General features: G+C 47.6%; 1 protein-coding gene across 13 annotated transcripts in view; it reads right to left on the bottom strand.

Annotated features, from left to right (window-relative positions):
* The window catches only part of LOC121862231 (BTB/POZ domain-containing protein 10-like), a 156,030-nt gene that overhangs the window by 39,820 nt on the left and 100,114 nt on the right, over positions 1–16,096 (bottom strand). For 4 of the 13 annotated variants that reach the window (XM_042360443.1, XM_042360707.1, XM_042360357.1 and 1 more), the window contains exon 4: positions 2,766–2,777. The exons of 1 other annotated variant lie outside the window; for it this stretch is intronic. In XM_042360443.1, coding sequence (XP_042216377.1) covers positions 2,766–2,777 — 12 coding nt within the window. Of the gene's footprint in view, positions 1–1,969; positions 2,036–2,727; positions 2,778–10,578; positions 11,980–16,096 lie in introns of those variants that run through there. 8 more of the 13 variants (XM_042360991.1, XM_042361120.1, XM_042361058.1 and 5 more) reach the window with 5 other exon arrangements.

Below are 16,096 nucleotides of genomic sequence, written 5' to 3'. Positions count from 1 at the left end.
AAGGTGAAGGATTAAGTGCTGGTGGTGAAGGTTATGGTGAAAGTGCTGAAGGTGTACTGCAGGTAGCACATTAAGCATCCAGTCTAAGAGGTAATCAACATTCCAGTACTCACTCACGATCTCCAACACTACTACACCATCATCACCAACATCCCCACATAGAATCCTCCAACACCACCAACACTATCCACCAACATCGCCCTACCCAGAAAAAAAAAATCTGCACCATCATACCAGGGCTCATCCCTCCCCGCACTTACTCCACCTCACTCCCCCAACCTCACCTCCTCCACCCCAGCAAGTCTCCAGGAATGACAAACTTAAAAACAGAGACGCTTGGGAATTTTCAACGCTGAAAGTCACCCAGCTAATCTACCCAGACCCAGGGGATGTTTTAGCAGGATTGCTGTGTGAAATCACGAGGGAGGTGGGTGGGTAGGGGGCTCTTGACGGGGGTAGTTTTGGTTAGTATGGAGGCTGCGTGGAGGAGCAGAGAGTGGCGGGATAATGAGGTAAGGTGGCCGTGGGATGATGGTAAGACACACACAGTATATAAAGCGAGAGAGAGAGAGAGAGAGAGAGAGAGAGAGAGAGAGAGAGAGAGAGAGAGAGAGAGAGAGAGAGAGAGAGAGAGAGAGAGAGAGAGAGAGAGAGAGAGAGAGAGAGAGAGAGAGAGAGAGAGAGAGCATACTGGCCACCCACCAACCCACCCGACCACCCACCCATACTGTCAGGGCTGTGTTTACAAATCGCCGGGAACAGAGATTTTACTTACCTTCACCTGACCCCTCATACCTTCACTTTTAACCCATTAATATCTCCACTACTATCATCCCCTTATTTCGTATCACATGGCCTAAGTAACTCATAGGCCTCATTCTATATATTTACACATTGTCGTTATTTCAGTCGACCTTGGTATTTCACTTGTTTTCTTAGCAGTATAAATGATCTTCACCAAAATAGTTACATGCCTTCTTTTCTATCCAACTTTTAATTCTATTTTTGATAATTTGTTTTTAGAAATTCTATTAAAAGCTGATCAATCCCACAGGCTTCTATTATTATATTTTTCAATGCTGCCTCAACTTGTTTCCCAAATCAGAAACTTCAATTTGATTTCCTTTTTGTTTCCTTATTTACACTCTTTATCGTTGTTTTTGTGCAGTTCTTCTACATTCTCTGTCCACTTTTTGTTTGTTTCTTTACTTCTTCTGCCCCAGTATACACCTTTACCTAAATTTCCATCTAACTCTACAAGACATATTTTTTTTCCATTTCCATTTCTTAAGGTTAAACGTCGGTGACACACTTCAGGCGAGCACAGGAGGTATAAAGCTTTCCTGGACATGAAAGTAAGGGAGGGAGGTAGGTATAGACAGCTTAGCGCCACTCCTCCCTCACTCAACCAGGTTCTGAGAGATGTGAGGGTCAATAAGTCAGTCAGTCAGTCAATCAATCAATCAATCAATCAGTCAGTCAGTCAGTCAGTCAATCAGCCATATCTCACTTAGGTTAAGGATTAGTTTGGTTTTAATCCGCTTGACACGTTGCTAATCAAATCGTCGACACGTTGAAGAAGAATTCCCCCTCAAGTTTCCCCCTTTAGTAAATTGCCAAGAGTGAGTAGTTGGTTACCTTTTATGTCACTACAGATAGAAAACTTTTAAACCATTTTTTACACACAAGAGGACAACTTATACCCCCATATCAGGCCCATACAGTAAAATTATAATACAAGAAATATTACTATTACCAAAGTAGATTATTAGGGACAGTTTTAAGAGTGAGGTACCAGGAAGGAGCGAGGCGAGGCAGGGCGGTTCAAATCACCAGTGTTGATACAGGGGAACTGGATCAAGTAGGGGAGTATTATTGGTATTGGAGCACGACTAACACCAACCATTACCTTCTCCTCGCTGTATTGACTAACCAATCACGGTGCGAGACACAATACCACTATACTCACACTAATAACCAGGACCAATTAGGATGATTCGTGTTGTGGTGTGACGAGTGAGTGTAGAATAAGACAGATTACCTAGAGAGAGAAAAAAATGGTATTGTGTGATAAACGTACAGGCAACAGAGGTCAATAAACTCACACTAAAATGGGTGTCACACATTTGTCTCTGTATCAGGTCACACCCAGACTATGCTGAAGTCTCCCTATACTCGGCTATAATGTGAAATCTTTTACACTACAGGCAACTACAACCTGTGTGTGTTAATAGAAAAACAAAATGAAAGTAACTCTTGTACACAAACACCTCCCTAGTCCTCCATCTTATTCCCCTCATCACTGGCTGAAAGGTTTGGTACACAGACAGGTGAGATACTGTGAGTGAGGCGCCGCGCGGTCCTCCTCCCCTGACACTCTCACCTGTATTAGTGAGTCCTGTCGCATACTGAGTTGTTGTGTTAATTATACTTAGCTCTTTTTATATACACAAGAAAGAGTGAGGAGGGAGTAGGGCGAGGTGTGTGTGTGTGTGTGTGTGTGTGTGTGTGTGTAATGATGTGCTGTACTATGTGTGCTTGTATTATGATGTGCTGTGCCTGTGTGTCTGTATGTGTGCGTGTGTGTGTGTGTGTTAAATCATCAAGCAGGGGACACGAGGGGCATCATGCACGACGGTAGCAGGAGGTAAGACTTGAGTACAGCACAGTCAGTATAGGAGAACGGGAGGGAGGGGGGGGATGCACAGTAACCATGGTCTATCCTACCCTGCCCTGCCCAGCCCAGCCAACACGGGGATACTCACGAAGACTGGTATCTGTGGAAAGACAAAATATCACAGGTTAGTTAACAAGGCCAAGTTAGCACAGGGGGGGTAGATGGGGGATCAGAGTGGGAGGTGATGTGGGGGGAGGGTATGTGGGTGAGGGGAAGGTGGTGGGTTAGAGGTGGTGGGTGAGCGAGGGATATGGGTGAGAGGAAGGAGGTAGGTGAGGGGAGGGAGGGGCAGCACACGCCACCATCACCACTAACACGAAGCCTCCATCATGACACCGACATAACCAACATGAATGAATAAACAGTCAAGCCAGAGCCGAGAGTAACACCAGGTTGCAATATTGACCAGCAGCACAGACACACACACGTTGTCCCACCCCCTTCCATTACTTTAGGTCCCAACACACTCCAGGTTGTAGATTCCACTAAGCTCCTCGGCGTCACCATAGACAACAAACTAAATTGGAAAACACGCGTCAGTGAAGTTGTCAAATCCTTCAGTTTCCGTCTCCACCTCCTCCGCCGACTCAAGTCCCTCTGAGTTCCTGCGCCCGAGCTCCTCAGTGTTTACTCAACATTCATACTTCCCAAGCTCACCTATGCCTCCCCCACCTGGTCTTCCTCCCTAAATGCCAAACAACGTAAACACCTAAAAAAGTGCAAAAGAGGGCATGCAAGATTATTCTCTCCCCTTCCTACTCCACATATCAAGAAGCGCTCAACACACTGACCCTCTCGGCTCTCTCTGACCATCACCACGACCTCATCTGCAAATTTGGTGAGAAGCTTCTGCACCATCCTCGATACAGGCTCCTAATACCACCCGAGATCCCTCGCCCGAGAATTGCTGTTCGACACCACAACCGCATCCAGCCCACACAAGCACGAACTGATCGTTATAAGAACAGCCCAGTCCCAACCATTGTAAAAATTATCAATAAACTGTAATCAACCAGTGTATTCACTCCCAGTCAATCTTACCTTTTGCACTGTCACTATGTTGAAATGCCCTGTAGTATGACCTTCTCCCCACCTAGTCATTATATATCATATTGATATCACTTATGTTACTTGTATAATATTTGTAAATCAAGAGACCCATTCCCCAATTATGCAACTGTATATTTTCAGCCTTCCGGCTGCCATGCTCTTTCAATAAACCGTTAATTATTATTATTATTATTATTATTATTATTTTTATTAATATTACATATTATTACATACACACACACACACACACACACACACACACACACACACACACACACACACACACACACACACACACACACAAGGATGATAACAGGAGAGGAATAGGTGAACAAGGATACTAAGACAAACACAAAGGAAGAAAGGAAGAGTAATTAAGGATCCAGATATTACAGGTTGTTCCTTTGTCTTCAGGAGTGATTAAGATTAACCCCAAAACCACCTCTCCCGTCCCTGGTTCAACACACCTGTCCACTGATGAACATAACCTCTCACTGTTTATACTAACCCCCCCCCCTAAACCCCGGTACAGTGAAACCTCCATATAACGGACTTTTATCTCCTTATAATCCGTTAGATTATGTCTATATAGTTCGTTAAATGGAGGTTTTCACATCTACAGGATCCTCGATATAACGGAATTTCCTCTCCATATAGTCCGTTAAATAGAGGTTTCACAGCTGGGTTGATTGGGGGTTTAAGTTGCAGTAGACAGCCCTGAGTAACACTGTCCACACCTGTCCTCCACAAGTGACAGGTGGAACATGGTGGAACATGAACCGACAGCCATACGGAACATAAGAACACCTCGCCTCCGTTAATGTTCCTCACTCTCAGTTGTTCCTCACTCCCAGTTGTTCCTCACTCCCGGTTGTTTCTCACTCCCAGTTGTTCCTCACTCCCAGTTGTTCCTCACTCCCGGTTGTTCCTCACTCCCGGTTGTTTCTCACTCCCAGTTGTTCCTCACTCTCAGTTGTTCCTCACTCCCAGTTGTTCCTCACTCCCGGTTGTTTCTCACTCCCGGTTGTTCCTCACTCCCAGTTGTTCCTCACTCCCAGTTGTTCCTCACTCCCAGTTGTTCCTCACTCCCAGTTGTTCCTCACTCCCAGTTGTTCCTCACTCCCAGTTGTTCCTCACTCCCGGTTGTTCCTCACTCCCAGTTGTTCCTCACTCCGGCTGTTCACTCCCAGTTGTTCCTCTACTACCAGTTGTTCCCCTTTCACTCCCGGTTGTTCCTCACTCCCAGCTGTTCCTACCCCAGTTGTTCCTCACCACCTGTTCCTCACTCCCGGTTGTTCCTACTCCCAGCTGTCTCACTCCCCAGTTGTTCCTCATCTTATATAGTTATCAGTCGTAATTCCAATAGCAAGTCTTTACTAGCTATACCTAAATGTTTGAGCTCCACTAAAATTTACTACAACACTTAATAACAGACAGACAGTCAGACTTAAGCCCTTCCACACACACACACACACACACACACACACACACACACACACACACACACACACACACACACACACACACACACACACACACACACGTACGTCGCAAATTATGGCCCCCTTGCCAATAGCCACCACCGTGAGTCTTGGCCGAGGTAAAACTCTCTCTCTCTCTTCCTGACGGTGCCGAAAAAACACGCCCACATTAACATAAGAATGGACCCCAGATTGAAACTCTCTCCTCTGATCGCTGTGTTCCTTTGGCTAGAATTGCCTAGCCTAATCTAACCTAACCTAACCTAGCATAGCCTAGCCTGTTCTATCCTAAACCTAACCTTCACCACCTGACCTGCATAGCTGTGTACTGCAGAGAGAGAGAGAGAGTAAGGCCGGCTGTAATAAATTAAACAACAACAACAACAACAACAACAATAATAATAATAATAACAATAATAATAATAATAATAATAATAATAATAATAAAATAATAATAATAATAATAATTTAATAAATAAATAAAAAGTAAAAATGGCTCAAGAAAACATCAACAAACAAATACCTAATCACATTTACCTATACAGACCCACACACTATATATAAGAAGTACTCCTACACGGCCTTATTATACAGTACTATGCGATTAATGATTCACAAAACAACGAACAGGAGACTCAGTCGGTGATAAATAACCCCCCACCCTCCCCGCCCGCCCGCCCGCCCTCTATCTATCTACATTGTGAAAATACTGAACAATGGTGGAGAGGAAAACACCTATTAATGGTTAGTTAATTCTTGGGAAACAGCTTTTAATATTAGAGAGTTTTATAGTCAACATTCCATTTTGTTTTTGATAACAGAAATACTTCCTTCTTTCTTGCCTTCCTTCCTCAGCTCATTTCATATCTAGCTTCAGTTTTTAATTACACTTACACAATAAAACCTGGAAATATTTTATGAAAAGTGAAGGTATAGAATGTGCGGTAACAGATAATGAGAGAGAGAGAGAGAGAGAGAGAGAGAGAGAGAGAGAGAGAGAGAGAGAGAGAGAGAGACTGGTTACATTAGGCCAGGGAAGGTTTTTATGGTTTAAACTTTACCCCCAAGAGTGTTGATAATCTAACTTGAGCAAACTTAGATCACTTTTCCTGACAAAATAAATACACACTATTGTCCTCCCCACCACTTTATAATGCGTGCAGTCGCTTGCACTTATACCTGGTACAGTGGCTGGCGGGTTTTGTGAGATGTGACAACTCTGTGTTTGTTTACATCGTATTAAAACTCCCGATGGCCATACGGAACCCAGGAATAGTAGCCAGACTAAGGATGATAAACATCCCACAGAGTTGCCACATCTCACAAAATGCGCCAACCACTGTACCAGGTATAAGTGCAGGCGACTGTACATCTAAGTGATGCATGACCGATGACAAACAATTTTACCGACAAGGTTACACACACACACACACACACACACACGGAAGGCGTATCAAGTGAGCTGCCAGGACTATCAGGACTAACTGTTTTGGGAGATCTAAAAACTCTCGTAACCCAACACCGCCACACTTTCCTAATTGTGCAGGTATCAGGTGAAATGCTTGAGCACCATCAGTAGTGCACAAAAATAGCATTTAAAGCATGCAACAAGATTCTGGTGAACCAACTGGGGTGTACTTGTACAGTCATATCTAGTAACAGGTGAAGTGTCGGTGTACCAGCTGTGATGCAACATGTACAGTCAGAGCACGACACACGCACAACTCATTACCGGAACAAATTAAAACAGTCGCGTCCTATTACCGACAACGATGATAAATTCTAGATTAGTTTGTGCTGGGACGAGCAGAATGCAAAAACTTCTGCAATTATATCCAGAAAGAAGGAGCGTTGTAGGAGGGACGGCGTAACCATCCTCCACACTAAGTTCCACCTTCAGGAGCATAAGCCCACAATGTTTACCTGAATTATCCCAATTGTACCCAGAGTCTCACATGGTATCCTGGAGCACATAAAGGGAATATGTAACCACTCACAGGTTAATAAGTCTCATATAAAACACTTCAAAGAACTATTACACAGACAGACAGACAGACAGACAGACGGACGGACAAAAGTAATAGAGGAGAAAGTAGTATCTCTGGCTGGCACTCTCACTCCTCCAGCTCTATAAACCTCTACAACTGCCGCCTCCCATCCTCTCTCTCTCTCTCACACACACACCACCTCTGCTCTATTGATAAGTGGCCGCCCACAATGTTATTCCTCCCTGGTTGTTGGAGCGCCTCCCACGCCACGACCTAACACTGGGCCCCGGAAAATCCTCACCACGAGAGAGAGAGAGAGAGAGAGAGAGAGAGAGAGAGAGTTATGAAGATGAAAGGAAAAGGATAATAAAGACGGGTAATAATAAAAAAAGGAGAAATGACAAAAAGGAGAGAAAAATGAGAGGAGGAAGAGGATTAAAGTGCAAGAAGGAGGCTAGGAGGTGACTGGGGCAGCATCCATCATCGTCCTCCAGAATAATAGACGACTGGACCACTTCCAAATGTGACGCCGGTCCCAAACAATTTAGACCCGGCCGTATCTCCCTCTTGCCCCCCCCATCTCCCACTATCTGCGTCCCCCGGCCCATGCCCCCAGGTGTGAGTTGGTCCAGGGGCCAAGGCAGTGAGAGGAAACACACAACGACAGGAGGTCAGGGAAACGAGAGACTGAGAGAATATAAGATGAGAAGGAAATATGTTAAAGGGTAAGGTGTGAAGGGATGGCTGCTGAGAGGGAAGAGAAGAGAAGAGAAGAGAAGAGAAGAGAAGAGAAGAGAAGAGAAGAGAAGAGAAGAAAAGACTGGATAAGAGGACAAAATCTCACTAACAATAACAATCAACACCAGATACACACCACAACGACAATCATTGTTTTGTTACTATTAAAAAGATATATTATACTGCAGTGGATCAAACATCAAATACAAGAGGGCACATGACTGTTCCAACACCTGAGACTCCAGCAACACACACTCACACACACACACACACACACACACACACACAAACACACACACACACACACAAACTAGCCCAGCAGGATCACTCACGGCACCACTGACAGAGACTTTGGTTTATCCCACCCGTTTCCTTCATTTCACTGATCACAGACAACACACACAATCAATCTCTCTCTCTCTCTCTCTCTCTCTCTCTGTCTCTCTCTCACGTAAAAAAAAATTATTCTCTCGTTCTCTTGAAATATTTCTTCTGCTTGTGTCTTTTTGTTTATTTTTTATCTTTTTCTGTTGTCTTGTTTCTGGTGTCCTGACTGTGTACGTCTCCAGGGGTAATGTGACCTTCTACCCACATGCTGGTGAAGAGGTGGCAGGAGGTGGTGTCAGTAAGAGGTGGCAGGAGGTGGTGTCAGTAAGAGGTGGTGTCAGTAAGAGGTGGCAGGAGGTGGTGTCAGTAAGAGGTGACAGTAAGTGGTGGCAATAAGAGGTGGCAGCAAGTGGTGGTGAATGATGCTTTGATGTGGTAGAAGTGATTGACCAGACGAGAGGACGTGAAGAGAGACGTCCATTGAAATATTTAGGGTAGGAAGTAAAGAGGATTCTATAAGATGAGCTACCTCCCCTCCCATCCTCACTACCCTCCCATCATCCTCCCCTCCCATCCTCACTACCCTCCCATCCTCACTACCCTCCCATCATCCTTCCCTCCCATCCTCACTATCCTCACTACCCTCCCATCATCCTTCCCTCCCATCCTCACTACCCTCCCATCCTCACTACCCTCCCATCATCCTTCCCTCCCATCCTCACTACCCTCCCATCATCCTTCCCTCCCATCCTCACTACCCTACCATCCTCACTACCCTCCCATCCTCACTTCCCTACTGCCTTCCGTCCCATCACCCTCTCAACCTCCCTCCCATCCCCCTTTTCTCCTTCCCTATCCACCATCCCCCCCTCCCTCCCCCCCTCCTACATGAGACTCCCAGGGGGACTAAGACGTCACAGACCGATATTGATGACTCATGAGCCTCGCTAACAAGATGATGTGAGGCTCCCACCATCAATCAATACTGTAGGGCACCACTGCGTTCTCCTGGAATACCCTTCTTCAGTAACAGGAGGAAGGCGAAGGTGGTGAGGAAGTAGGTGGTGGGGAAAGGGAGGAGGAAGTAGGTGGTGAGGAAGTAGGTGGTGGGGAAGGTGGTGGGGAAGGGAGGAGGAAGTAGGGTGGTGGGGAAGGGGAAGAGGAAGTAGGTGGTGGTGGTGGGGAGGAGGAGGAAGTAGGTGGTGGTGGGGAGGAGGAGGAAGTAGGTGGTGGAGGGGAGGAGGAGGAAGTAGGTAGTGGGGAGGAAATAGGTGGGGAGAATGAAAGAGGCGGGAGGAGAAAGGTGGTAGGGGAGGAGTAAGAGAAAAAAGAAGAAAAAAGACGGTGAAAAAGTATGGGAGGGGGAGAAAGTGGAAGAAATTAAAGAAGAGGAGGAGGAAGGAGAAGAGGAAGGAGAAGAGGAAGAAGAAGAGGAGGAGGAAAAGGAGGAGCAGGAAGAGATGGAGGAGGAGGAGGGGGAAGAGGAGGAGGAGGGGGAAGAGGAGGAGGAAGAATAAGGAGGAGGAGGAGGAGGAGGCAGATGACCCTGTTGGCCCCAGCACCACTCACCAGACCCCTAGCTTGAGCCCTAAGAGAGATGGGACACGCTAACACGACAGAGTAATCGACTGATTCACTCTAATGTTATCTTTGGACTTGGCTGATTCAGTGTGTTGTCAGATTTGGACTTGGCTGAATCTGGACGTGTGATAACTTGCAGACCTGGCCTTTAAAAGTATACTGATAACATGTATTATTAAGGTAATAGAAAGAAAGAAAGAAAGAAAGAAAGAAAGATAGAAGGAAAGAAAGATCAACAATAAACACACATAATATAAACAACAGCTGCCTTACAAGGTCACATGCACAACATGAGTCTGAGGATAGTGATGAGTGGTAGTAGTGTGGATGTTGTTGTCGGGGCTAGAGGTAGGTGGAGGGGGTGGAGGGAGCATGGAGGGAGGTGTGGAGGAAGGTGAAGGGGTCATGGAGGGAGGTGGAGGGGGAAGAGGTGGAGGGGGCATGGAGGGAGGTGTGGAGGAAGGTGAATGGGTCATGGAGGGAGGTGGAGGAGGCATGGAGGGAGATGGAGGAGGATGTGGATGGGATGCATGGAAGTAGAAGGGGGATGGAAGGAGGTGAAGGAGGATGTGGGATGTGGGGGGTTGGAGGAGTGGTGCAGGATGGAGGGAGGTGGTGGAGGGAGATGAAGGGAGGTGGTGGGGGAGGTAGGGAGGAGAAGGGAAATGGAGGGAGGTGGAGGGCAGTATGTCAGTGTAAGAGGCACAGGTGCCTGATGATTAACCTCTTTACTCACCTGAACAGTGTGTCATGTAGGTCAACAGGAGGGAGCGCCCACAACAATACCACGCCCGCCATCACACTAGCGTCAGCCAAGAAGAGCTGGGCCTGTGAGATGGGTGTCTGGTGAGGTGGGCGTAAGAACTGGGTGGGCGTCCCTGGCGGCGCCACCTAGGAGGGGACAAGGTAATGGAAGAGCGGGGAGAGGATGATGAAAAGTATGATGCCGCTACAGATGAGCGACATACACACGGTGTTCATGTGACCCACAGGGCAGTAGGGCTCACAGCAGGGAGAACAGGGGCAGCACGAGATCTTGGTGTCACAACAGTTGAGCAGACCCGGCTCAGGCTCCTGTCGCAGCCTCTCCTCGTTGTAGTAATACTCTGGGGAGGAGCAGCAGAGGGAGAGCTCCGAGGGCCGGGAAGGACGCATCATGGGCAGGCTGAAGGCGGGGTGGGCCACCCCACAGTTGCCAGTCCCATTGCTGCCTCGAGTGAAGTCCTCCCGGTGGTTGGGCTGTCGGTCCTGCTGCTCCAAGCCCGCGGCACCCCCGGGGTGCACGCCCTCCTGCCGCCTCCCCCCGTACGTTGTTCGGGGAGATGTTCGGGGAGATGTTGTCCTGGGAGAGTTGCGAGGCGTGGCAGTGCTCGCTGCCGAGCTCCGAGAGGACCCGGTGTTTTGATTCCGGCTGTCTGAACGACTGTCCGACCGTACGTCGGAACGTCCTTCTACACGTCTGTTTTCTAAGCGTAGGTCGGGTTCAGGGTGGATACTCAGCTGGAGGCGCTGAACCGTCCTGTTGATGGAAGAGGTACGGGCGTTGTCACCTGACTTCCTCTTAAGGGTCCGGTACTCTGGTGATCCACCCAGGGTCGCGGCCCTTTCCCCGTGTGTGGTGGCCAAGGGCTGCGGGTACTCGTGGCTGAAGGACGACGGGGGGTCCTCCACGTGAATCTCAATATCATGGTTGGAGTGCTGAGAGTGGTGATGATGGGCGGGGCGCGAGAGGTCAACGCCCACAGATCGCAGTAAGGAGGTGGGGTCCCTACAGTTACCTACACTCCAGCCGTTCTGGTCCACCAGGAGGGGGTAGGCACTGCGCATGGTTCACCATCACTCCGACGCGCCACCCTACCCACCCAACTCCCGAGGAGTGTCCCTCAACATCCACGTGGCCGGCACCTGAGGGTGTCTCACACCCTGGGGGGTAGCACCAGTCTCCCGGGAGCGGTGAGTGGACAGGTGAGCCCCGTCACTGGCGCCCTCTCACACATCTCTCACACTCCGGTCATGGGCTCTAACCAATTGTTCAACACTGACTAAAGAATCGATATCGAGGCGGAGGCCGATTGTGGCGCTGAAGGAGGAGTGTCCTTTAGTGTTGTTCACGGGGCCGAGAGTGGCTAGACCTGACCTGGTTAAGAATACAAGACGGGCACAGTTACCCACGACATCGAGAGTGACTCTCCGATTATGTAGTCAATCCGTTAAACACACTTGTGTACTATGTGAGTACACCTACACTGTGTGTCCATATGTGTACACGACATTTATATAAGGTCAGTATATACATCGCAACACAGTCTACATAATACACCTACACATGCAATCACGTACACTGATGCTCCATAACTAAGGTCTACATCTACGTACACCAACATATTAAACTATGAATACATCATACACATAAACCAAGACACACACATACACACACAGGTAACCACTACACCTACACAACACGTACACCAACACAGTACACCCTGCCGAGGAGAGGAGCAAGTGTGGGCACAGGAAGGGGAGAAGGAGAGGAGGGGGAGAGGAAGGGAGAGGAGGGGGGGAGAGGAAGGAGGAGGAAGGGGGGGAGGAGGAGGAGAGGGGAGAGGAAGTAGGAGGAGGAAGGGGATGGAGACTAGGTAGACGTAGCGAGATAACCCACGCACAGGGTGAGCCACAATAGATGTTCTTGTCTCGCACACCTGTTCCTCAGCCACCTTGGGGGAGCTGACCAGGTGCGGCACCAGGTAAGGCCTCGTTCACTCCCTGGTTCACGTTTATATCGACCCTCACTACCGTACCTGTCTACCACACCCTGCTGAAAAAACTCATTTCCTCCGACCACCTCTCTCTACTCCTCAGTCCTTGAGGAGACCCCCCCACCTGGGTCTACCACCACACCCGTCCACTCTCCACCATTACCGCTACATCCTCTCCCTGATTCAACTATCCCCCCCTTCACCATCCACGAGCGCTCTTCTCCGCCTCAAGTGCTAACACTGGACACTAAGCCGTGACCGCCTGAAGCACTACACAGCCTGGCTCACCCCCAACACCACGGGGCCTTGTGGAGAAGATGAAGTCGATCATTTTAATAAGATGAATCCCGTAAAAGATTCTCCGTAAACGTTATATGATAATTATACAGCTGGGAGACACACACGTACATACTAATCAACGTACACACACACACACAACTCAAGATACACAAATAAACACAAATATCAATTAAAACAAACACGAGGAAAGAACATGATTACAACATTTCAACAACTTCTGTAACAACCATGAACTATAAGAGATGTGATCTACAACACATAGGTGGCGCTCGTTACCATACACGTAGAGTAGTTCTGTAGACACAACATGCATTAACACATAGAGATTGAAGTTTAAACCCCTAGTTCACGATGGTAACTTCATTGAAAAAGGTAGACAGACTGACAGACAGATGGACGGTAACCACCACAGAGCCACCCACTGACTGAAGAGAGGGGGCAGGGAAAAGTTTGTTTATGGAATTATTTCGTGGATGGTTTATGGTGAATCATAGAAGGTGGCGGCCTGCTTCCACACACACACACACACACACACACACACACACACACACACACACACACAACAAAACATAACAATAAACATGCATTAAATTATCAGTGTCATAAACTTTTATCATCACCGCCATCACACACGTCACCATGGGAGTAATATATGATGGCGCCCTTGTTAAATATTTTACAGCCCGGATCATCAGCGAGATTTATGATGGCAACTCGTGAAATATTACTGGTTGCCATCCCAGCCCCCCGACAACGACTATATTGGTGACCATCCCACCCCCCGACAACGACTATATTATCTTCTGCCATCCCGCCCCGGACAACGACTATATTAAGGACCATCCCACTTCTGACAACGACTATAGATATCTTCGTTGCCATCCCCGCCCCCTCTGACAACGACTATATTATCTTCGTTGCCATCCCGCCCCTCTGACAACGACTCGATATTGGTGACTATCCCACTTCGACAACGACTATTATCTTGCCATCCCCACCCTTTTGACAACGAATATATCTGCCGCCACCTCCCGACAACGCTAATACTATCTGGCTGCTGCCCCCCTGACTATATTATCCAATTAACAGTAAAACACAGCAGATGCATTACTTAATAGTCAAGATGAATCAATAACTTGAAGGCGGATCAGGCAGCTGTCAGGACCCTCAATAACACTCCCCCAATAACCTACCCAACCCAACTCAACTCAACCTAACCCAACCTGACCCGACCCAACCTGACCTGAATTGACCAACCCAACCCAACCCAACCCAACCCAACTCAACCCAACCAACCCAACCCAACCTAACTCAACCCAACCTAACTCAACCTAACCCAAACTCCAACCCAACTCAACCTAACCCAACCTAACCCATCCTCTCACTATACACTGTCCACATTACTGGTCATTGGTTGACACACACACACACACACACACACATGCTGCTTCAACACTTAATAAACCAAAAATTCACAAGTCTACCCTCGAGGCTGAAGACGTAATTACCAGATGTCGCCACTAGGGTCTCCAAGATAGCGTAGTGAGCGTGACAACAGCAGAACGATTTAATATTAATATAACGCGTAACATCGTGAATTATAAAATAACGTCACACTTCCAGGAAACATTGGCAGGACGGTGCTGGCTACCTGTGCAAATGATAATGGGACACAGGTGAGAATATTGAAGGTAATGACAATAATGATAAAAACGCCAAAAATAAATGGTTCTTCACTAATTTTGGGTTACATATATATATATACAGTTTACATATAGTATTGTACCCCTGCGTGTCACTCGGACATTGAAAGAGAGGATATGTGCCAGTTCTACATATCCATTACACCTCGCATACCTGCTGCACGACACACACACACACACACACACACACACACACACACACACACACACCCCTTTGATATATGGTGTTTCCAGCGGCCACTACCACATGACGCCCGCCCCTTGTGTGGTGACTGATGATCAACGCCACTAACACCACCAGCGTCTCTTTTAAACACAAGCTTACAACACTATACCACTCCGCCACACCTAACTATCCCCCTTCCCCATCTCCTTCTCCCCTACCCACCATCTCCCCCTTGTTGATCCTGTCTGTCTGTCAGTGGTGTAAAGGGGCGACTAAAGTGTCACTCCCTGTCTTAGAGTCAATCACCGTCATCAATCAGTATCACATGACCTTCCTCCTCCTCCAACACTCAGGGACACACCGCCTCAATCTATCTGCGACGTCAATATCATTTGAAGTGATGGTGACGAAGATGGTGGTGATGATGGTGACGATGATGGTGACGATGATAAGACCTACACCAGTTGCATATACAAGAAAGAAACACAAAGGTCCTAACGCCGGTCTTGGTTAAAGTTGTTGCACAGCTGACGTGATTCAACGTCGCCACCACCACCCGCCGCTCACCTAACCACCAGCCACACGCAAACTTCCAATTAATTCACAACTTTATGCCAACGCCTTACACTCGATCACCACCGTCACTTACCTTTAAGTAATAATTAATTCATAGTGTACTACAATGTGGGCACCAGAGCAACACAACTCTCAAGATTCACCAGGTGGCCCACAGACACTGGTTGTACCACCCTATACCATGTGTGGAGAAGTAACAGTGTGAGGGGAGGATGCGGAGACACCGGGGCAATATTTCGTAGACGTGAGAAGTTTGGCAGACCAGCACACCATGACCCGCTGATGACGATAACTGATAACACCAGCCAAGAATGAGGTCACTTCGTCCTTAAAAATCTCACTTGACTCACTGAAGCAGGTGACTCATCGCGGTGAGGACAGGTGGGTGCAGCCTCTACTCCTCAACACACTCCACCTCCACTCAACACACTCCACCTCCACTAAGGTCAAGGACTCCGCACCACTAACACTTCCTCCTCACCTCCACCATAACTCTACAACGAGACCATCCATCCAGTCACTCGTCAACAACACTATCCACCAAGACGGAAAACAAATTCAATATATAAAAGAATTTTTACGCGCATCATCAACGCTCACAGCAACACACCCTCATCAACCAATAACCTAAGCATCAATTATTATACACTCACTGATCTGGCAAAGTCCTTCCCTATCTCTTAACACGAGGAGCCAGGGGTGTTAAGAGCTATGATAACATGTCTCTAACACTGCCTTGCTCGTCACAGATCC

Source organism: Homarus americanus, unplaced genomic scaffold, assembly GCF_018991925.1.
Source record: "Homarus americanus isolate GMGI-L3 unplaced genomic scaffold, GMGI_Hamer_2.0 scaffold41626, whole genome shotgun sequence".
Classification (NCBI taxonomy): domain Eukaryota; kingdom Metazoa; phylum Arthropoda; class Malacostraca; order Decapoda; family Nephropidae; genus Homarus; species Homarus americanus.
Note: the sequence above shows the minus strand (reverse complement) of the source record. Positions and strands in the feature narration are given on the sequence as shown.